At 38.1% G+C, this 23,659-nt stretch overlaps 1 protein-coding gene and 4 non-coding genes across 5 annotated transcripts in view; 4 read left to right on the forward strand and 1 right to left on the reverse strand.

Annotated features, from left to right (window-relative positions):
- The window catches only part of LOC125237403 (rho GTPase-activating protein 190), a 109,962-nt gene that overhangs the window by 42,195 nt on the left and 44,108 nt on the right, over window positions 1-23,659 (reverse strand). The window contains exons 21-30 of the mRNA XM_048144439.1: window positions 21,593-21,737; window positions 19,394-19,500; window positions 18,777-18,961; window positions 17,840-17,984; window positions 16,735-16,853; window positions 15,677-15,754; window positions 12,370-12,479; window positions 11,381-11,473; window positions 7,371-7,475; window positions 6,786-6,876 (exon numbers count right to left, since the gene is read on the reverse strand). Of these exons, the coding sequence (XP_048000396.1) occupies window positions 6,786-6,876; window positions 7,371-7,475; window positions 11,381-11,473; window positions 12,370-12,479; window positions 15,677-15,754; window positions 16,735-16,853; window positions 17,840-17,984; window positions 18,777-18,961; window positions 19,394-19,500; window positions 21,593-21,737 (1,178 nt within the window). The remainder of the gene's footprint in view (window positions 1-6,785; window positions 6,877-7,370; window positions 7,476-11,380; window positions 11,474-12,369; window positions 12,480-15,676; window positions 15,755-16,734; window positions 16,854-17,839; window positions 17,985-18,776; window positions 18,962-19,393; window positions 19,501-21,592; window positions 21,738-23,659) is intronic.
- Window positions 8,861-8,931, forward strand: Trnag-gcc. Its single transcript has one exon. It is a non-coding gene; the product is annotated as a tRNA-Gly (tRNA).
- Trnag-gcc lies at window positions 9,541-9,611 on the forward strand. Its single transcript has one exon. It is a non-coding gene; the product is annotated as a tRNA-Gly (tRNA).
- Window positions 9,981-10,051, forward strand: Trnag-gcc. Its single transcript has one exon. It is a non-coding gene; the product is annotated as a tRNA-Gly (tRNA).
- Trnag-gcc lies at window positions 10,405-10,475 on the forward strand. Its single transcript has one exon. It is a non-coding gene; the product is annotated as a tRNA-Gly (tRNA).

Raw genomic sequence — 23,659 nt, forward strand, 5'->3', positions numbered from 1 at the left:
TCAGTTTTATAAATAGTGGCTAAAAATTAGTGGAAATTAATATATGAAATAAAAGTTTATCATAATACAGACTTAGGTATATACCTACGCTTACTTTGTACCTTATGCTCGTTTAGCATGTCGGGTACTGGATATAATGAACTAATAAATATTATGCATTATTTGTATAAAATCCTTTAACTGATGGTATCTGAAATAAAAACTTAGGTACACAGTAAATATAGACTAACTTAAAAATAACCAAATAATCCACCAAAATGAATTCCCACGGGAAGTACGAGTAATTAGTCAACTATGCCTATTACATCAATATTACTCGCTAAATTCTTTGGCCAAGGATTGGACCAAGCCTAGGGTTTCCTAGTACTATCGAAGAGGACCTTATATATTATCTGAAGTAACTCTCTAACTTCACCATACCAGTCTATTACTACATATTAGTAATGATCAATCCTTCTAAGTAGTACTAGTACCTATCAAATACCAGAAGCGATGTTATGCCTTATCGTATACTCCTTATGCTAAGAAATGATGATGGTTACACGTCGTCCTGTAGAAATAAACCCATTCGTTGTTTGTGAAATTTCTTAAAAATATTTATTAACATGTAAATATTTGTCTCTTAACTATTTAAAAACGCACTATAGAATAAATAGCTTTTTGGTTAGTCACCGGGCAAGTTGCCCAGAGATTCCTTGTACTTACTTACTTACTTTTACAGACATGATTTATGTTTTAGTTATGAAGATGACGGTTAATGCAGTACAAGGATATTTTCCATACCATCTTCGATTCCTATTTCTATATACTTCTATATAGAAAAAAATGGAGTAGGTATATATAATTGGTCGCTTATCTACCTAACAAATAAATAAAAAGTGGTAACGGTTCGGGAATCAGCAGATATCACATACGTCAGTATACCACAGGTCGATATTCAAGTCTCTACACTTTTTATTGCATTTTTCTAAACACTCTCTCATCCGTCACTATCCGATGACATCACGGCGCTTTTTAGTGGCAAGGACGAACCTGTTTAGTCGGACCTGATTACAGTCTTCTAATCACATGTAAAAGCTACCACATAAGTACCATTCTTTAACACATGAGCTTCTTCTACTCCATGCTTTTAACATTGTGCTTAAAACTATAAACTTAAAACTATACATACATACATACAACATACATACAATCACGCCTGTATCCCATGAAGGGGTAGGCAGAGCATATAAAACTACTCAACTCCTCTACTTAAAACTATGTGTATATTAAAAGACGTAGTACCTTGAAGTTTCTGGGCCTTATAGTATTGTTCGAAAATAAATGAATATTCTATTTCGGAACACCTGAACCTTGCAAAAAAAATTTACCGGATTATCAAATGAAAGTAAGAAAACTAATTAACGTTTGCCTCCTAGATAGTTATGATTACCAAGACCTGTTCTCTGTCAAAAGAAAAAGGTACCCGTTCTAAATGTCTGCTTGTGTATTCGTGTAGTCCCAGCAGTGCTAAGTTGCCGAGGTACCGAACCCGTCCTTTACAGAATGATTTACATTCCTCACTGTTATAAAATTAAAAACGCATCCATTCTACTGTACGTAGAAAGCAAACTGGACTGTACTTAGAATCCGTGAATCCGGACATATTAAACTTAGGTACCCGGACCTTGATAACACGGACCTAGCCACAAATCCGGATTTATATAACACTACATAAAAGCGAGCCAGGCACCTCATACCTACACGAAACGCACATGCGACTGCGATCGATACTGAAGAAATAATAAACTTTAATGTTTAGAGACACATGAAATGATGACGACCGGTCTGGCCTAGCGCGTAGTGAGTGACCCTGCTACGCCGCGGTCCCGGGTTCGAATCCCGATAAGGGCATTTATTTGTGTAATGAACACAGATATTTGTTCCTGAGTCATGGATGTTTTCTATGTATATATTTATATAATTAAGTATATCGTCGTCGCCTAGCACTAATAGTACAAGCTTTGCTTAGTTTGGGGCCAGGTTGATCTGTGTAAGGTATCCCCCAATATTTATTATTTATTTATTTATTTACATACACACAAACGCATAAATGAGCAAATCCCTAACATGAGCTATGTGTCACTGAAGGGCTCCTAATCGGATCATCATCAGCAGTTCTTTCATCAATCTCTTAACACGAGCTATGCGTTTTTGAGGAGTTCCGTTCTGATCATCATCAGTTCCACTTCGTCAAATGTAAGTCCTTGTCCTTATTCATAATCCAAAACATTAGAGAGACTTTGGTGATAATACAAAAGTCACTACAAGTGTGCCGTTCAAATTTGAGAAGTTCCCTTGATCTTTCATGGATTGGTATCCAAAAGAGATCACCAAAACTCCAGCATGATCGAAATCTGACTTGAAACCTCAAAGTGCTTAAAAAACTTAACTCGTTAAATTCGTCGTTGAAGAGTTCCGCTCTGATCATCATAAACTGTTCCACTTCACCATATGTGACTGTTTTGAATGGAAATGCATGATGTTCTAATAAAACACAAAAATCACTATATATTATGCGCCTTTCAGACTTTAGGAGTTTTCTCGATTTCTCCAGAATCCAATTATCAGAACTGGCTTTCAATAATATGTACATACACTAAAAAAAATCGAAACCTGTCTACTTAGTAACAAACATCAAAAATTACACACGAATTGATAAATGATAACCTCCTCGAAATTTGGAAGTTGGTTAAAAACACAAGTTTTTAAAATTGATAATTAAAACTAGGTACCTTATATTATTTAAATTACCTTTTACAATTTTTTTTATACCACGTCGGCGGCAGGTAAGAGGAAAAGAGGTCACCGGAAACTATGGACACCTGCAACTCAAGGGGTGTCACATGCGCGTTGCCGACCCATTAGAAACTAAGTACACTCCTTTTCTGAAGAATCCATACTGTAGTTCATCGGAAATACCAAAACTATGCTTTATTTCGTGCTACCCTAATAAGGAATTCTGGTAGTGATCGCATACATCGATAAGACCGCCTGTTGCTGCCTTTATTTTCAATGTAATTCTGTTATTAAATTTGTAAACCTGTTATCTTTGTGGGGCAATAAAGAAGATTAACTTATTTACTTACTTAAAAAGTAAAGTAGTGTGTAAGTGCGTTTTCACATTATCCGATCCGATATCGGATGTAGGAAAGATTTCAAAATAAAAAAATCAAAGATGGTGGCGTAAATATACGGGACATGGGCCATCCCATCGGACCCATGTCCGACATCCGATATCGGAACGGATGATGTGAAAACGCACTAAGAGAAACTATGTAAGAGACATAGAGTCATCGAGTATTTTGCCGAACACGCAGAAAATAGACGGGCCGAACCGCACCAGAAAGGTTCCTTTTGTGCCTATGTTTGGTATGAAACCCTAAAAAGAGCAAGGCAATTCTTAGGTTTATTTTACAGTTCTGGATTAAGCTTGAGTTTAGCTATATATAAACAATAATAATAACATTTGTCGGACACTATCCCGGCGAGTCACTCGGGCACATTGCACAGACATGACCTCATAACTAGGATAATTCACCAGCAGTTAGTATTTTCCATACAATCTTGTGGACCGCGAAGTACCGTACTACAAGTAGGTACTTACCTGCGCCAGTTCTCGAAAATGGTCGAGATACTTGGTTGATTCGATGATCATCGTCGTTTCGGCGAACGATCTCATAGGCAAAAGTGAGCGACACTCGCTAGGGGTGAGATGCAGAAGGCGGTACTCCTGTACACGGCGCGTAGGTCGGTCACCTTGGGCCCTGCCTGCCCCGCTGCTGGATGTATTTAAAAAATAACCATGTACCTGGAGTCTGTCTTTTCCCTTTCTTATACCATTGTTTTTGTATCTTTTGTATTTTTAGCATAAGCTACAGAAAATATTTTGACATACCAACGTCAACGAGTTTTAATCACAGACAACCGCAGAACAGAAAGATCACTGCACAGACCATACAGGTTGTTTGATAGCGAAGTACGTACTAAGTAGAAAATATCAAAGAATTATAGCAGAGAACGACATAATTACTTATGTTTTAATAGCCAAGCCGAAACGGCAGATTTAACATTTTAAAATTGTACTGAAACACATCCAACTTATCAGTACGTATAAAACCATGAGTCGTTTATGTAAATGGCCTTGGAGATGATGAAATGAGAAAATGAGCCAAATAAATATCTGTAAGTACTCCTCACACTAATAAATACCCTTGGCGGGATTCGAACAAGGGACATCAGCTTTAGCAGGCCGGCAGGGCCAGTCCAATCCAATATGTACAAGGATTTCACTCCAGAGTTGTGGGTTCAAATCCCGTTGCGTGGCCAACCAACTTAAACATTGTAATTTTTTTTATTGCAATATCTATTCTTATTTCTCAATGAATGTATTTTTTTATTTTTGTTTTATTTTATTTCACTTATAATTGTGTAAATTATGTACAACACACAAAACAACATTGTATACATTAGGTTAGGCTCCCTCAGAAAAGGTTTTCTTCTTTTGAAGATGAATTAATATTAATTTCTTTATTTTATAATTTATTTGGTATAATAAGAAAGAAAAAAAAAAAACAAAAAAAGTAGAAATTTCGAAATAAAATGGAAAAAATCACCTAGAAGTTAGCATATTTAGCTGATGGCTGGTACCACAGGGCCACGGACACATTATCGTTCCTGTCGAAATTTCATAGCATCTTGTAACTCAAATAGTATAGAGTTTGACGTAGCTTTGGCAATACGCACACATGCGTATATATAATAAATATACAAAATGAACGTAGTTTATGGAAAAGGATCTAACCCACAAACATTGCCAATAGAATTTAAACTTTCTGACAATAACAATAGTCATTCATTTCAATGGCAATTTTATGGAGATAAATCCTTTTCGCTAAACTACGTCCAAATTTTCGTAATTATAAATTGTCAAAAACGCTGCGCGATTTGACATAGGTCTTGCCTCCTCGAGGCCCGCCGGCCGTCTGACATTTTTGACAATAAGGACACATGTATACGATTGACGTATGAAAGAAAGAGAAACGAAACCGCATAAAATGGCCGTTTTCTGTTGAATTCATGATATCGTAAATGATGATAAATCTTTGTATATACGATAATAAAAAATATTTCCTTCTACGAGAGACTAGATAATTTGGAAACCTTCACTTTAAAGTAGGTTAGACTGATTAAAGTTGCATATTTTTTTCACAATGTTAGTTAAACGAAAAATTAAGGCCTTAATTTGGATTAAATTTCTATCGAGAAAATTGTAAGCATTCGTGTTTCGAGCTGTACAAAAATTTCAATCATATAGTCAAGATATACATATCCAAAAATCAGATCTCTAGGTTTCCGGGGCTAAGCACACCAGTGAATCTAAAATCCTAATATTTATCGATGCATGGCCTTAATTTTTATACTAAATTGACAAATTTCTTACTCCTTGCATCAATAATTGAATGGTACCGTGGATACTTATCTTCCTATTAAATCTTATTAATCAGAGGGTAACTAGAGAGTTTTTGTCAACGAACATTGCAGACACATAATAAGCAGATTCAAGGATATCACGGTGCACGGTTATAAGCCCATATTACCACGTTAACGCATGGTATTTTTCAACCACAACCACTCAACAGATAAGCTTAACAAAGGATAAGGTATAGTCATGGTATAGTGCCATTTTAATAAACATAAAAGTAATATTTTAGTGAAAGTATAAGCATTTTTTGAATTTGTACTCGAAGCGTCGGTTGTAGCGTAGAGACAATGCTAACAGTGGTTATTTAATAATAAGTCGAATTTAGAATTATAACTGTTGAAAACCTTTGGATAGAGTAAAAAACTCAAATGACTGGAAGGAAACTTTATCTGAAACGGTTACCAAACCTAGCAGTTACCCTTACAAAAGGTTACCTACCCATATCGTTGGTATTTTTATAACCACTTCTAAATTAAGCCTATCGGAAACCCCGGATCGCTTATTTGGTTATATTTATTTATTACTTACATATTAATATTTGAAAAACCGCAGTATTGAATATAAATTTTAATTCAAAAGTAATTAAGATATAACCTCACGATACCTACATTTTTATTCATAACTTATAGAGACTGCACCCGATCTTATCTTCTCTCATGAAACGCCGCTGGCGGACCGAACGGGCGTGTCACGTGAATTCGTACGTACGTACGGACGGATCTACGAACGTACGTACCCTAATTTCACGTGATTTATTTTCACGTGACGAACGAACCAGAAATCCGTTGCCGTGTATCACGGCAACGTGCGTACGGCTACGTGTTCACGATACACGGTCACGACCGGGAGCCCTAAGACAAACCCGTTGGACGAGTTTTACCTTAGTGCGTTTTCACATTATCCGATCCGATATCGGATGTAGGACCGATATCCCATACATTGCAGGCGCCATCTTGGATTTTTTCCATTGAAATCTTTCCGACATCCGATATCGGATCGGATAATATAAAAACGGACATGGCCTTTTATTTTTCCCTCTTCTGCTTTATTTGACTTAAACCAATGTAGATAATTTATTTCGAACATACAAGGCTTTTTAATCTTGTGTATTGCGAGATCCTCTTAGAATTTCAAGAGTTCGTTCTAAAGGCAAACAGATCAAATTACCCAGATGATAAACGGTAGTTTTCGGCATTAAAAATTAAAAAAATGCTGAGTTGTTATTTTGTAAATTATAAGGTCATAACATAACAGTACTTACAAGGTTGATGCATAGGTGTTTTATCGTGCCTCCGATGTCTTCTTAATCTCATCATAGATGGCGCTTCCATGTACTCATTTGTTTCCTTTATCTGAAATAAACAAGACAAATTGCATACAAATAAAGCCCTACCAAAAATTATATTAGAACTGATATCAAAAGGAACAATAAAAGTTAGTGGTATTGCACATTGCAGGGCCTTGGATTTAAAACTAAACCAGAAAAGGGAGAGTATTTTTTTGAGTAAACAAAAAAAGAGTTTTGACTTTTGACTCATGACCAGGGGCGGCTCACTCCGCGATTCTATCGCCGCGCTACAAGTACATGTCGGCCCATTCAGTGGTCGACCTTCGCGCGGTGCAATAACAATCCATGTCGGCTGCTCGCGTGCGGTCCGTTTGTTAATGTAGGTGAGAATTGGGAATGGCGGCATTTTGTGAACATCAAAGGAGTGAGCCTTCTGTACTTGTACTATTATGTATTCTGTGTCATGACTTTATTCGCTTGACGCCTAATATACCTACATTTAGATGTACATATTGTTCCAATGTAATCTCAATTTAAAAATGCAACAAACTTTCTTACCTGTGCGTATTGTGCATCTAACTCAGTTTCGGAACTCACTCCCGATGGATGGTGGTGGTGACCGCCCGGCTGACCGCCAGAATGTGACCATCCTGACCGCTGCGACTGTAAAGAGCAAGACAACGTCACAGTATAATAAAGAGGACTATCGTACAGTATGGCCACTCCCGCTCCCTGCTGAAAGTGCCGCCCAACCCCTCTCGGTTACCTCACAGTTACCGCCTGTCAAAAACGCGAACAGTCGACCTCGACCTGTCATATCTCACGCATACAAGCATAGTACGCGTTCACCTACACGAGCTTAGACTGTGTGCTAGGAACGCGCCTCTTTCATATATTTGATCACCAGTGTCAGAGTGGTGACAACGTGGTGAATAAGCGTACGATCCATCTCAAGGTAAACAGGCGCTTGCCCATGAGTGACAAGCAAATAAATAATCATCACTTTAAAAAAATACAAGGACTCAATGATGGCAGTCGCTTTCGTAAAACTAGTATCTTCTCCAAACCCTGGGATTTTTTTGCTAAAGCTGACACCAGGCTATGATTAGCTGCGGTAAAATGTCGGGGTAATGCCAGAAAGAAGAAGTCAAGTTTTCACAGAATGGACCATTTTGGGACCACAATTTTGCATGTTTCGGAGTTCTGAATTTGTTATAAGTGCGTTTTCACATTATCCGATCCGATATCGGATGTAGGACCGACATCCTATACATTAAGGATGCCATCTTTGATTTTTCCGTTTAAAATCCTTCCGACACCCGATATCGGATCGGATAATGTGCAAACGCACTAAGTATAAAAACCGTACAGTCAGCTGCAGAGAAAAGGAGACCCCATGCCGTAAACATTTGTATCCACCTTCATGAAAACGCACACCCATCTTCGCAACGCACTTCCAGCGTTTCTGGTGTTTCTGGTGTCCATGGGCATCAGTGATCGCTTCAGGAGCGCCTCTTATTACATGTGATATTTATAAAAAAGAAGGTTTTCCACCATAGTTTTATCAAATTAACTAGTTGCGACTAAAAATCTCAATAAAAGTCAACACTTGTATCCACAGTATAATAAAGAGTACTATCGTACAGTATGGCCATTCCCGCTTCCCGCTGAAAGTGCCACCCACCCCCTCTCGGTTACCTCACAGTTACCGCCTGTCAAAGACGCGAACAGTCGACCTGTCATATTTCACTCATACAAGCATAGTACGCGTTCACGTACATGAGGTTAGACTGTGTGCTAGGAACGCGCCTCTTTCATATATTTGATCACCAGTGTCCGAGGTGTGCTTGTATCACACCCAATATTAAATAATAATACGTAATAAGAAATCAAATAAAGAAACATTGACATATAATCTGCTGCTCACACATCAAAAAATAATTACCAAAAGGTCACGTACCAAACTAACGTAACGAATCTTGCGCATGTTCGAGCGCATCTGCCTTTCTCTATCGAACATAATTCTTAAATTCGGCATTAAAACATAAGCATCGGTGGTTCAGTGGTAGAATGCTCGCCTGCCACGCGGGCGGCCCGGGTTCGATTCCCGGCCGATGCAAAATCTGTTTTTATTTTAAAGAATTTATTTACAATATAAAATTTATTTCATTTTGCTCGTAAAACTGATAAACCTATGATGATTGCCAATAAGTGAACACATTATATATTTATTTTTAATATTGTTTCATATTCAATTCAGATAAAAAATAAATAATCTGAAGGCCTATTAACACATTTCGGACACTGGCGATAAAATATATGAAAGAGGCGCGTTCCTAGCATACATTCTAAGCTCGTGTAGGTGAACGCGTACCATGCTTGTTGAGTGAGATATGACAGGTCAAATGTTCGCGTTTTTGACAAGCGGTAACTGTGAGGTAACCGAGAGCGGGTGGGCGGCACTTTCAGCGGGGAGCGGGAGTGGCCATACTGTAATTAGTATAGCCTGCAGTTACTCATCGCAGGCCGTAAAAATATACAACACGGCAATAACGCTCTTATGGCTCGAACAATAAGATAGACCAGATATTTCTGGCGCCTTCGTTGTGTATGTCACTTTTATGTAATAAAAATATTTTTGTAATTAAATAATTGTAACTATTTAGTTTTCGATGTTTATGTTACTAGTATATCGATCGTAATAGCTAAATTCCACAGCTAATCACAAGCATCGGTGGTTCAGTGGTAGAATGCTCGCCTGCCACGCGGGCGGCCCGGGTTCGATTCCCGGCCGATGCAATTTCTTTTTTTAAGAATTTATTTATGCAAGCAATTAACAGAAGCCAGAATATGTAAAAAACTGTAAATTCCTTGTGTTTGATTTCTATAACGTGTTAATATAAATAAGTGTATTTTATTTTTATTTTCAATAGCAATAAATAAGGATTCGTTTGACGTCACACCTACTAAAAAATGTTGTGCACAAAATTAACACATTATATTACACATGGCGGCATTATTGCGGCACATACAACTTATAATTGATGAGATAACCTATTTTGATTTTATTCCACTATAATTATGAAATAACCATTTCGATATTCTTTAGAAATTAATATTACATGGTGTATATCGATCGTAGTACGTAAATTCAACAGCTAATCACAAGCATCGGTGGTTCAGTGGTAGAATGCTCGCCTGCCACGCGGGCGGCCCGGGTTCGATTCCCGGCCGATGCAGTTTTTTTTTCTCGGAGAATATGATGTGTAATTTCCTTGTTTAATTTTTTTTATTTATATAACGTGTCAATATAAAACAATGTATTTTTTTTTGTTATTTTCAATAGCAATAAATAAGGATTCGTCTTCACACCTACTAAACAATGTTGTGCACAAAATAACAAACACATTTTCTTATATTAAGCGGGACATACAACTTATAATTGATAAGATAACCGGTATTGATTCTATTTTGAAATTATATTGATTTACTTAAATTCCACTATAATTATGAAATATTTCGATATTCTTTAGAAATTAATATTACACGGTGTATACAGATCGTAATACGTAAATTCAATAGTTAATCATAAGCATCGGTGGTTCAGTGGTAGAATGCTCGCCTGCCACGCGGGCGGCCCGGGTTCGATTCCCGGCCGATGCAATTTATTTTTATGCAAAATGCAGTTAGTAAATTAACGAATTTGCTAATCGAGTATATGACGCGTTATTTTTTCTTTTTAGGAAAATTTTTAGTTTCAAAAGTCCCGTTTTTATCCTCCGACGCAACGACGACGACGGGGTGTTATAAGTTTGACGTGTCTGTCTGTGTGTGTCTGTCTGTGGCATCGTAGCTCCCGAACGGATGAACCGATTTCGATTTAGTTTTTTTTTTGTTTGAAAGCCGAGTTATTAAAACCGGTAGTCTTTTTTATAAACGCCAATTTAGAGATAGGTTTTTTTAATGAAATGCTCTTTGAGTGGCCTTTTTAGGGTTCCGTTACGGAAACTGCGAACGAAACGCATAGTCAACTAGGAACCCTTATAGTTTCGCCATGTCTGTCTGTCCGTCCGTCCATCCGCGGATAATCTCAGTGACCGTTAGCACTAGAAAGCTGAAATTTGGTACCAATATGTATATCAATCACGCCGACAAAGTGCAAAAATAAAAAGTGGAAAAATTTTTTTTATTAGGGTACCCCCCTACACGTAAAGTGGGGAGTGTTTTTTTTTTCATTGCAATCCTAACGTGTGATATATTGTTGGATAGGTATTTAAAAATGAATAAGGGTTTACTAAAATCGTTTTTTGATAATATTCATATTTTCGGAAATAATCGCTCCTAAAGGAAAAAAAAGTGTCCCCCCCCTCTAACTTTTGAACCATATGTTTAAAAAATATGAAAAAAATCACAAAAGTAGAACTTTATAAAGACTTTCTAGGAAAATTGTTTTGAACTTGATAGGTTCAGTAGTTTTTGAGAAAAATACGTAAAACTACGGAACCCTACACTGAGCGTGGCCCGACACGCTCTTGGCCGGTTTTTGATCTGGTAAATTTAAAACATACCTTTCTCTCTCTAGGATGCGGCGGTCCGATGGTGATTTGCTGCAATGCATCGCTGACCATCGCATAGTTGTTCATGTCCAGTTTACCAGGTTGCTGCAACAGAATTATTTATTCATTATGAACACTGTCAAAACACTCGTCATTTAATCAGACACTCATAGCAGCCCACGAGTTTGGTGTTTGTTACAAACAATGAGCACAAACACCACCGAACACAAACATGGGATACCCAGGTTAAAAAAAAACAACTCCGATGGCGATCACTAGCAAACACATAACGTTCATGTTTTTGTTTGGTGTTCGGTGTTTGCAAGCCTGTCTGGTGCCGCCGTTAGGATAGACGAACCCTATTAAAACGCGACTATACTTCGTTTCTTTTAAGATTAGAATTATCTGTCAAACGGGTAAACAAAGAAGCAGTGGTCGTAGACGTTCGTTCTTCGATTTCGGCCGATACCACTGATTTCTTGGAACTTATGTACATAGTATTATAAGTTCCAAGAAATCAGTGGTATCGGCCGAAATCGAAGAAGGAAGGTCTACGACCACTGCTTCTTTGTTTACCCGTTTGACAGATAATTCTAATCGTAAAAGAAACGAAGTATTCGTGATCTTTTGATATCTATTTATTTATTATAAAATTTCTTTAAAAAAAATGTATGCAATAAAATTTACTTATCTAGTGTTCTAACGCTAACTTTAAAAATAAGCCAAGGCCTAACAAAATACCTCCGTGATCTCAACGTCAGCGATAGCTGGCTAAATACCGCTCAAGAGCGAGCAACGTCGCGTGCTTTTATGTTGGAGACTAAGGGCCAGTTGTATCAACCACATTTGACAGACACATCATCGTCACGCAGCAGACGACTATGAAACTTCCCATTAAAATTTAACGAATGATTTAACGGTGACAGACGGTGTGATGCAACCGGCCCCAAGACTCACAGTAGTCATTATGGGTAAGCCATCGAAGTAAGTATATCAGTTACCTTGAGCGTTTGTGAGTGCCTTTGCCTCGGCGGAGGCGGATGAGGACGCGCGCGGCCTGTTGTGAACGCGCGGTGCCCGTAACTTGCTGGTTGCCACACCCCACCTCCATCTGTACATGTAAACTTTGTTAAAATAACTGACAAATGTTGTATTGTCTTTGTACAGTCGCCGGCATAAATACGTGATGATTTCTGTACCTTGTCGCTTTTAATCATTTGACAATTTCGCATGAGATTTCAAACAAGACGTTAATGTGACAAGGTACAGAAATCATCACATATTTATGCCGGTGACTGTACTAGTGTAAAGTCGACAAACACAAAGAGCTGTTGAGAAGTTTTCAGAACGAAGCAGCTTGGTATGTGTGAAAGTGCCTCGTACGGGTCGTGAGTTTACCGCCTACAGCAGCTCGTTCGCCTCGAGTCATCGTGGCGACTGGCGTTTGCCTCCTCCGAGGCACTTTTTAACCCCCGACGCAAAAACGACGGGGTGTTGTCTGTCTGTGTGTCTGTCTGTCTGTGTGTCTGTCTGTCTGTGGCATCGTAGCTCCCAAACGGATGAACCAAATTCGATTTAGTTTTTTTTGTTTGAAAGCTGAGTTAGTCGGGAGTGTTCTTAGCCACGTTTCATGAAAATCGGTCCACTATGTCGCGGTCGGGGGTTTTTTCAAAATTTTAATTTTGTGGTTAGTTCACAGAGTGTGCTACTTCGAATGACAATTTACTAACGATATAATTTAGTGTGGACACTTTTGATATGACGAAGCTGGTTGCATATAAAAATAATAGTGTCTTTGTGTGTAGTTTGTGCGAACGGTAAAAAAATATACAATTTAATAAGTAAACTACAAATTTAAAAATAAACAGAACAGGCAGTTAAACAAAGTTCAAAAAATTACTAACACGTAATGGACACTAAAATTAACACATAACTATAATAATATTTATAAAAGAATACGTTACAGTAACACAGTACCAAATGAATAACGAATTATTTAGATATTAAATTCTAACTTACAACACAATAATTCTACTATTATTCATGCAAATTTAGCGTTCAAACATGATTTTAATTTAAAAACTACTTTTTGTTAAATATTGTAAGTTTTTTCTAGTCTAGTAAAGGAGAATCGTTAGCTTATTATCACATTTTAGTAAAAAATATGTGTAGATAGACGATCAACCAAATCTTGGCACTAAAAAAAGGCGGCATATGTGAAAAATGTAGGACTCACTGGCCGATTGTCTTCATAAAACGTGTGCTTTCATAAAACGAAGGTACCATAATGATTGATTGAAAATGTAACGGCGAAGGCATGAAGAATAGATATAATAAGGTAAAGCGGGACAAATCTCGACTGGGGGGCCATTGTAACTAATCCAATTTTTTTTCCATTATTACACTATGATGTTGAGTGCTACATGTATCCAGTATCCACTGAACACGCCTACCATACATAACCGGTGGAAACTCTATACAATAATGCAAACATTGTAAAACATGGAAAAAATGGACTAGTTACATTTGCCCCCCAGTCGAGATTTGCCCCGCTGTACCTTCTAACATCTATTCTTCATGGGCGAAGGTTTAATTCCCATAGAAAACTAGAATATCGCGCCTTTTTTTAGTGCCAATATTTGGTTGACCGTCTATATCTGTGGGTCTAGTGAAAAAGGGTATAACTCAAATTGACTCTGTGAAAAAGGTCACAAGTCCGAGATGGGACTTGTGCTTTTTCACCGAGTCAATTTGAGTTATACCCTTTTTCACTAGGCCCACAGATATATAAACCGCCGTTAAAAAGGACATTATTTTTAAAATACTTCACTTGAGCTATAACTTTTCATCCAGTCTGTTTGAACACTAAAATAAAACAAAATCTTTGTAATATTATAAAAGATGCCTACATCACTAGGTGTCTAGTCTACACACAAAATGGACCCTCCACGTATGATAAGACGTGTCGCATGCAATCACCTGACTCGTGTGTGCTCAGCGAATCCTCGGAACAGTTGAGATCGGCTACACAATATTACAATCATTTATTTAAAAGTATAAAACATTTTTTTTTTAACATGAAAATCATTTAAAATAAGCACTAAAATGTGACGTTATACTGTGAAGTTTCATAAAACATTGGAGCAAATCCTGGGCCACAGTACAAAACCAGTAATAACACTTCTAACAAATTTTGTGCCGCGCAGTTTGTCCTTGAGTAACGGTCTGCGCGAGCGAGGTGCAGAGAGTACATGGGCATTTTCAGAATTTGGGACTCCCCAATTAGCGAAAGTTGTTCACAAAAATTAACTCACTGTCAGTTTCGTAACGATAATTAAGAATACAATTTCAATAAAAATATTGTTTTTGTGTTCATTATATAAACTTTAAGCGATAATCTACATTCAGAATGTGAAAAAAGTAAATTTTTAGACAGATTTTATGCTTAATTGTCGTCACAAAACTGACAGCGAGTTAATTTTTGTTAACAACTTTTGCTAATTGGGGGGGACCCAAATTCTGAAAATGCTCACATGCGGAAACGGACGATCCCGGTCGCGTCAGTACGCGCCGCGCCGCGTGGCGCTGCCAAGGTCGCGCGCGGCGCGGGCGAGACTCAAATACCGATCGCGGGAGATTAACTACTGAGTCGTCCTTATACTGTGTCTGGGCGTGCAATGAATTATTGACTTGCTTTTTTGTTACTAAATATTTTATAATACTATTTTAGTGTCTGGGTAAAGGCACACCTCGGACACTGGCGATCAAATATATGAAAGAGGCTCGTTCCTAGCACACAGTCTAAGCTCGTGTAGGTGAACGCGTACTATGCTTGTATGAGTGACATATGACAGGCCGACTGTTAGCGTTTTTGACAGGCGGTATCTGTCAGGTAACCGAGAGGGGGTGGGCGGCGATTTCAGCGGGGAGCAGGAGTGGCCATACTGTACGATAGTACTCTTTATTATACTGTGGTAAAGGTCTCCACTCAATCTTGTCCTCATTTTCCTACCATTCGGGTGAATGGTCCAAATGATTACGAGTCGGGCCCACGGAACACGATAAACTAAATATGAAAGTATTTTTATACTTAAATACAAAATTTCGTTTCTGACATGCCCGGTGGATGTTAAACAACCTATTTCTTCGTCATGTTGATCGTAATTCTAAGGTTTCGTGTAACAAACACATCTTTTATGTTTTATCAATCTTCACAATCACTACTTATGGCCCCTTCCACCTCAGTGATAATCTTATGAAGTTATCATTATCAAACATTTATTATAGTATAATATGAAAGATGCTTACGTGATAGGTCGGCGTGTATTCTGTGATCTGGCGGCGCGGGTTCTGGTGGCGTGCTCGGCGGCGGGTATACGCTGAACCCTGCATAAAATATTATAAAGTCAATAGGCTACTTGCCTCTTAATCAAATCAACTTCTTTTTAAGAACTGTCAAAACGAATTCGAACGACTTCCTAATATGGAATTTATATGAAATCGAATTGAGTGACGTCACAGTCAACTGAGTTACTTTATATACTTGTACCTGACTTATAAAATAGAAATTGGATTTAAAAATAACTTCTGTCCATGTTTTTCTTATAACTATCTGATGCTTTATTTCGTGCATGGTATAGAATAATTTATTTTAACTACTGTCAAGTTTGAAGAATTTACAACCAGGCAGGCAAGTATGGTCGCGCGATAAATGATAAAACATCTGGCCGTCCCTATCGCACTTACTAGTAGTGCGATAGGGACGGCCTGATATTTTATCGTCTATCGCGCGACCATGCTTCCCGTGCTGGATTTGTATTTAGGCTGTTTAAATATAAATAATACATACATTGCTCCTGTGTGATTATTGCCATCAAATATATCCGAGCTGCCAAAGCTCTCACAAATATCGGAACGCATCTATAATTAGGCAAAACTTTGCGCAGAGGGCGCTGGCAGCACATTGTGAGGGCCTACGGCACACCATCTCCTCCTCAAAAATGTTTATGACAATCAAGCATGTGGTTGTATGTGTATATGGTTTAGTACGTGTGAAAATTCTGCAAGTATAGCCGAAGACCATTGCCGTATATAATACTAGCACTTGCCAGCGGCTTCGCTCGCGTGAAATTCGAAAATTGCATACAAACATCCACCCCTCATTTTAGGGAAGATGGGAAGTTAGAAAGAGACAAAAGTAGCCTATGTCACTCTCCATCCCAACTACCTCCACTTGAAAAATCACGTTAAATTCGTTGCTCCGTTTTGCCATGAAAGAAGGACAAACAAACAGACACACACACTTTCCCATTTATAATATTAGTATGGATTCCCCTATTGGGGCTTTTCACCCACAGACCACTTACCTTTGAGGAAGCCTCTATTCTTGGAGTTGTTGAGTGTATCGCTGTATTCAGAGTCGATATCAGCGCGCGAATCTGGCCCGATGAGAAGGTCCAGCGAGTTGGTTAGTTTATGATCCATCCTGAAGGATAAAACAATATTAAAATTAGGTAGACCACACTAAGTTGGCAGTCATTTTGAAAATTCAGAACGATTCTAAAGTATGACATTTAAAAACTGTGTGAACACATTGGCACAGTATAATAAAGAGTACTTTTACTTTTACTTTACTTTATACTTTTGTATGCATGTATCGTACAGTATGGCCATTACCGCTCCCCTCTGAAAGTGCCGCCCACTCCCTCTCGGTTACCTCACAGTCACACAAACATGGTACGCGTTCACCTACACGAGCTTAAAATGTGTGCTACGAACGCGACTCTTTCATATATTTGATCGCCAGTGACCGAGATGTGACATATTGGTATCTATCAGGCAGGCAAGTATGGTCGCGCGATAAATGATAAAACATCAGGCCCTCCCTATCACACTTACAAATAGTTTATTTATTTATTAGTAAGGTCTTCAGAGTAAGGTATTCTTTGGTAAGCTGGTCTGAATTCCACGATGCTTAATGTTATTTATTTATTTAAACTTTATTGCACATAAATAAATAAAAAATGTACAAATGGCGGACTTAATGCCTAATGGCATTCTCTACCAGTCAACCATCATAACAAACACTGTTATCATAAAAAACACTTTTGTTCTGTAAGTTGCGAGTATGCCTGCTCCCATATCTTGTTGTACAGTAAATTGATCTGAATATTATTATAGGACAATAGGCTACTTTCCTACTAGTCAAATCAGCTTCCTTTTAAGAACTGTCAAAACGATTTGCTAAGTAATTCCATATTACTATGAAATATTGAGGAGTGACGTCACGGTCAATTAATTTACTTTATATCTTTCTCTTTGACTTATTAAATAGAAATTATGTTTAAACATAACTACTGTCCATATTTTTCTTCTAATTATGTGGTGCTTTATTTCGTGCACTGCATAATATATTTTATTTTAAGTCTAGGAAACTAGCCTATTCTTGAAAAATCCACATAGATAACATACTTGTGGTAGCCGTGACGATGTTGCGACGTTGCCGGGCGCGCTGTAGCCACGTCTGGCAAGTTGTGAGGTTGTTCCATACGGAACGCGCGCTCGATTTCACCCTTCTTCTCCCATACTTCTTTGAAGAACGGTGTATAAAAAGCAGCTGAAACAAGCATTACCATTAGTAAATGATAACTCGACGTTTCTATTCTGAGACGCAAATATTTGCAAATAATTATTCAGAAGGTAAACACCCAAGACATCCAAATTTATAACTACGAGTACGAAAACCCATCAGTTCCATTGGGAATCAACCTACGTAAATTACCGTCACTTAGGGCCGATTGCATCAAACCGTCTGTTCCATAGACATCTGCTGAGTGACGATGATGTGTCTGTCAAATGTGGTTGATGCAACTGACCTTTAATGTTTATATGTAACGACTGAGGTAACGACTTTTATCATAAAATACTGCTCTCTACACTAACCTAACCTTCTTTTTGAAGTCTTCATATTTGGAATCACTACCGCCAACAACCTATATAACGACTACTATGGCTTTCAAAAATACCACAAGATTTCTGTTCTAAAAGTTACTATTATCAGCGCAGCAAGTCTGTCTGCAGTAGCGTTGCCATCAGTGATAAAAGCGTGTCCAAGATCAGTGTCGAAAAAGCAGTAGGACCTACAAAGTCAACGAATATAAATACAGACTTTTTTATAAAAACTAGATTTTCTTCTGTTACACCGAAAACCTATATATCGAGTTGCTGACCCTCCGTCGTCGGTCACTGCTACCATTTGTATTGGCAGTTTTAAATGTCACAACCACAATTCAATGAATACAATACCTACCTTTTTAGTAATCTATATACTATTTTGTAGACTTCAAAGGGATTATAAGCACCGAAAACCTAAAAACGACTCCCATGTGTTTATAAGGTAGGTACTTACATTTATTCTCAGCGCTGCTAGTATACGTAGTGAAGTGAGCTGCAAGTCTGTCAGCAGTAGCGTTGCCTTCAGTAATAAGGGCGTGGCCAAGATCAGTGCCGAAAAACGCGTTGGCTGCTGACCCTCCGCCGTCGGTCACTGCTACCATTTGTATTGGCAGGTTGGGTATGTTCATTGAAAAGGCGCTGTGGAAGGAAATGTACATTTATTTAGTACAGTCAAATATTTGATTGTATTAAAAGAGTAAAGTTAACAAAACATCGTGCTTAGTATTTTTTTTTAATAGACCTTGTGCTTAGTATTTGGGACGGACGTCTAGGGAATGTTTGACAGTTCAGTTCATAAAAAAAACGAATATCACAAGCACATCGCCATCTTGAGCTGTAAGACATTATTACTAGTTTTTGCCCGCGGCTACGCTCGCGTTAGAAAGAGACAAAAAGTAGCCTATGTCACTCTTCATCCCTTTAACTATCTCCACTTAAAAAATCACGTCCATTCGTCGCTCCGTTTTGCAGTGAAAGAGGGACAAACAAACAGAGACACATAGTTTTCACATTTATAATATTAGTATGGATTTTGTGTTATCAATTTGGTATAGTATACATATTACTTACTTCAATGTTGCTAAACTAGCTTTTCTCTTGGCTGAATAGATGAGTATAAATCCGTGTATTAGCTCCTCTCTAAATTGTGTGGCTCCGTGAAAACTCGAAATTATAACCTGTAAAAAACATAATCACACGGTTATAGCGTAACAATAGGTACTCAATTGAAGCTAAAAAGTCGAGACAGAGACTATAGATACCAAAAGTCTGACCGGAAATGTATGATTACAGTCAAGAAGGCGCTGCTAATCTGATGTATAAATAAATAAATATTATAAGACATTCTTACACAGATTGACTGAGGCCCACGGTAAGCTCAAGAAGGCTTGTGTTGTGGGTACTCAGACAACGATATATATATAATATATAAATACTTATATACATAGAAAACATCCATGACTCAGGAACAAATATCTGTGCTCATCACACTAATAAATGCCCTTACCAGGATTCGAACCCGGGACCGCGGCGTAGCAGGCAGGGTCACTACCGACTGCGCCAGACCGGTCGTCACCAGGCCAGGTCGATCGGTCGTCGGTCGGTCGGATGTATGCAGTGACAGTTCAGTATAGTATGAAGGAAATAGTTCTAATGAAATTCCATAACTTGGCGCGTAGTCATATATTTGTGGTCAGGTTTTATAAGGGAGATTCTAAGTTAAGAGGTACTTTGGACGGCACTGACAAAAAAATATATTTTTTCAAGATAATACTTCATAATAACATATTTATTTTATAAAACTAAATGTTTTCTACCTGGGCACTCAAAATTATTACAGAAATTCATGTAAATTAGTCACAATCAGCTCTAATGTAGGAAAAATGTCTCTCCCCTGGCCTGTCCCCCAACCGAATTTATTTGTCAACAAGTAATTATGACTTTGTTAAAATTCACTTATTATTTTAATAGCCTTAATTTTACAAACATAAATAACTAAGGAACAGTATTTTATGAGTGGAATTTCTTATATTACTGTATTTAACAACAATTATGAACTCCAAACTTTGTCCTACGTGTTTCGTGTCTCGTCCCCTGGCTTTTTAGTTTTCGTTCAAAAGTCGGTTTAATTTGTTAATCTGTGGAGGTTCTGTCCTCTAATACACAGGGTGTTATGTGAAGTTACCGTCAAGAGGCGCGTAAGGCAACTATGCATCCGTTTTGTTGATTATTTCGGCCACGGCACTCGCTGGGTACAGAAATGTTGAGTGAATGCAGTCTTTCCTCTGGTCACTTTTATTTCACAATCATTTGTTTAAATACTAATATATATAACAATATCCACTGTAAATGTTGGATATATTGTTACGTTTCTTTATGAATTGCGTACGAGAAACACTTTTACAGCTATTTTTGATTTTCATCGAAAATGTATCTCCCCTGGCTTTTTTGATACGCCAGGGGAGATACTTTTGTACTAGTTTTGATTATTTTTATTTCCGTTTTCTCTTAACCTTTGTTTAGCGTTGTACCTATTTTTATTTTAGCTTTACGATAGAAGGTTTTCTTTCCAGAAAAATGCAACTATTAAGAAAAAAAGAGGACACATTCACATTCAACTTCATATGAAATTTTCGTGAAGCTGTTTAATAAAAAGGTTTAATACTGATATTAAAAGGATAGGTTTTTGTTTACTTGTTGCCTATTGATTGTACATTAAAATTATTTTTGTTTTAATGGATAATATGGAGAAGTGAAAAATAAGACAACTCATTAAGGAATTATCACTTTTCTTGCTGTAAGAATGTTATGAAATGTAAAGTCTGAGTACAAATAATTATAATAAAAACAATAAATAGAGTTAATTCTTAAAAAATAAAACAAAATTTTTCATACACCTGTCTCTTCCCTGGTCACAAAGTATCCTCCCCTGTGCAACAGTATCTCCCCTGGACTGAGTATTTCCCCTGGTCGCTGATAAAACACGATAAAACAAATAAATTGACTGGTCCTCTTTGTAAACACTTCAAATTGGCAGTTTTAACTAATACAAATAAACAAATAGGTAAAAAACAACAAAAAAGTTCGCGCCGTCTCTCCATACAACGTATTACCTCTTAACTTAGAATCACCATAAGTTCGAAATTCACCGGCAAATCTATGAAAATTAACGTGTCATTGACGCAAAATAAAAATTAAAACACGTATTTGGTCGATAAAAGGTACTGGGTAAAGGGTTAAAATATTGTAGCATTTTATTTCAACTCTCACCTCAACTTTTCGCTTGGAGTCACCCAAGAAGGTTTCTATAACTATGGATCGGTCTCCAGTCAGGAAACAAGCTCGGTGTAGTAGAAGCGGACTTAGTACTCGCTCAGGCGAATATGGGTCATCGCAGAACATACACACCATTATTCTGTAAACAATTATTTAATTACAATACTGGTAAACAATTTATTGTTAAATATTTATAGCTCCAACAAATAAGGACAAAAAGAAAAGAGCAAAAAGGCCAAGCTTTTCCAAGGTAAAACTGATGTTTTAACACTTTTAACTATGCCTTTTTAGGGTTCCGTAGTCAACTAGGTGTGATGTGTAAGCATACCTAATTAGATTAAGTAGGCTAGATGCTTTATATATGGAAACTGTATTACTCATAATGATCAGCTTATTCTATCTGTATTCTAATCGACATTACATATTGATGCCTTGGAGAGTCAACATGTGTTTCATTTATTAAACTCTACTACATCCCTACCGAATAGAACATGCACCAATAGCTTCGACCAATACATGGCGACCTTGCCAAAGCGTGTCAGCGTGTTGAGGAACTACGACCACTAAGGCTTCTCTGCAGCATTTCGTCGGTTTGCTATTTTCAAGATGGGGAAAACTGTGTCTAGAGTGGAGAAGGAAGAGGTCATCATAGCTCAGGCCGGTCAGGGCAATAGCGCCAGGACGAGTCAGGACATCAGCCACGCGGATGGGCAATCATACATAACGATGGCTATGGGAGTGATGATCACCGTTATCTTCGTCTATCTCGTCTGGAAAAGGATCCACAAGTGTCTGACGCAGAAGATCGAGCGCCAGGCGGCTGCTATGGTGATGCGCAGGCGTGCGTCCGTCTAAGGTGGCGGGCAGCGGCTGTCGTGGGGATTCCTGGAGCGCTGCGGATCGGCAAAGCAGTGTGAGTGTCCTACCACGAACTAAGTGACAAAGACTTTCATCGGACTACCGGAAAAATCATGTAAGTGTAGTGAAGTGACAAAGACTTTCATCGGCCTGCCGGGAAATCATGTAAGTGTAGTGAATTATTTTCCTATGGACTGTAGACCTTATCGTGTGGCGTTATATTAGCTTAAGGCTCGTTATAGTTATGCCAGATGTTTTAGAATTTTATAAGCGCATTAATTATTTTAAGGAATATTTGCTTAAGCTTGGGCCAGTTAGAAGAAGCGAGAAGTTAGGGCAGGAAAAATTTTCGGAAGCAAAGTCGGTTTATAACGAGTATAATGCCTATTTAGAGATTTATATTTCAAAGGTAGAAAAGGGGGAAGTGCCCCTCGACAATAAGGTACAACAGTATATTGCGGAAGTCGAAAGAGCATATGCTAAAATATTGCAACTGTTCGGGGAATCGCAACAATTAATTAATTCAAACATGGGTTCCAAATCGAATTTCGACTTGAAGACGGCAGTCTCTCTTTTGCCCGTCATGGATGATACTGAAAAGGTTTCTTTGCAATTAATCGACGCCATAGAGTTGTATGGGACAATGATAGTCGAAGCTGACATCCCGGTGTTGATAAATTTCGTTTTGAAAACACGTTTGTCTTACAATGCAAAACTGCGGTTAACAGGTACCTATACCACAGTAGCGAGTTTAATTGCAGATATGAAACTTCATCTGCTAACTCGGAGGTCGGATACCGCTTTGCAGAAACAGTTGCAGACGGCTAGGCAGGCGGGAAAGAGTATAGAGCAGTTCGGTAGAGATTTAGAGGATATTTTTGTCAAGCTGACAATTTCACAAGCCAATGGTGATTCGAGTGCTTACAGTGTTCTAAAACCCCTTAATGAAAGGCAGGCTATTCACAGGTTTACCAGTGGTTTGCGAAATGACCGGTTAAGTACGGTAATATCGGCTCGCAATTACACGTCTCTTAAAGACGCAATACAGGGTGCTAAGGATGAAGAGATTGCGATGACACCAACACCCTCAGAGCAGGTGTTCGCGGTGCGCGGTAGGGGTGCAAGAGCCCAAATAGCTTCGGGTCGTGGAAATGTATATTTCAACAGTAGGGTAGGTGCAGCGAGACACCCGCAGTACGAGTA

Source organism: Leguminivora glycinivorella, chromosome 21 (genome assembly GCF_023078275.1).
Source record: "Leguminivora glycinivorella isolate SPB_JAAS2020 chromosome 21, LegGlyc_1.1, whole genome shotgun sequence".
In the NCBI taxonomy this organism is placed as follows: Eukaryota; Metazoa; Arthropoda; class Insecta; order Lepidoptera; family Tortricidae; genus Leguminivora; species Leguminivora glycinivorella.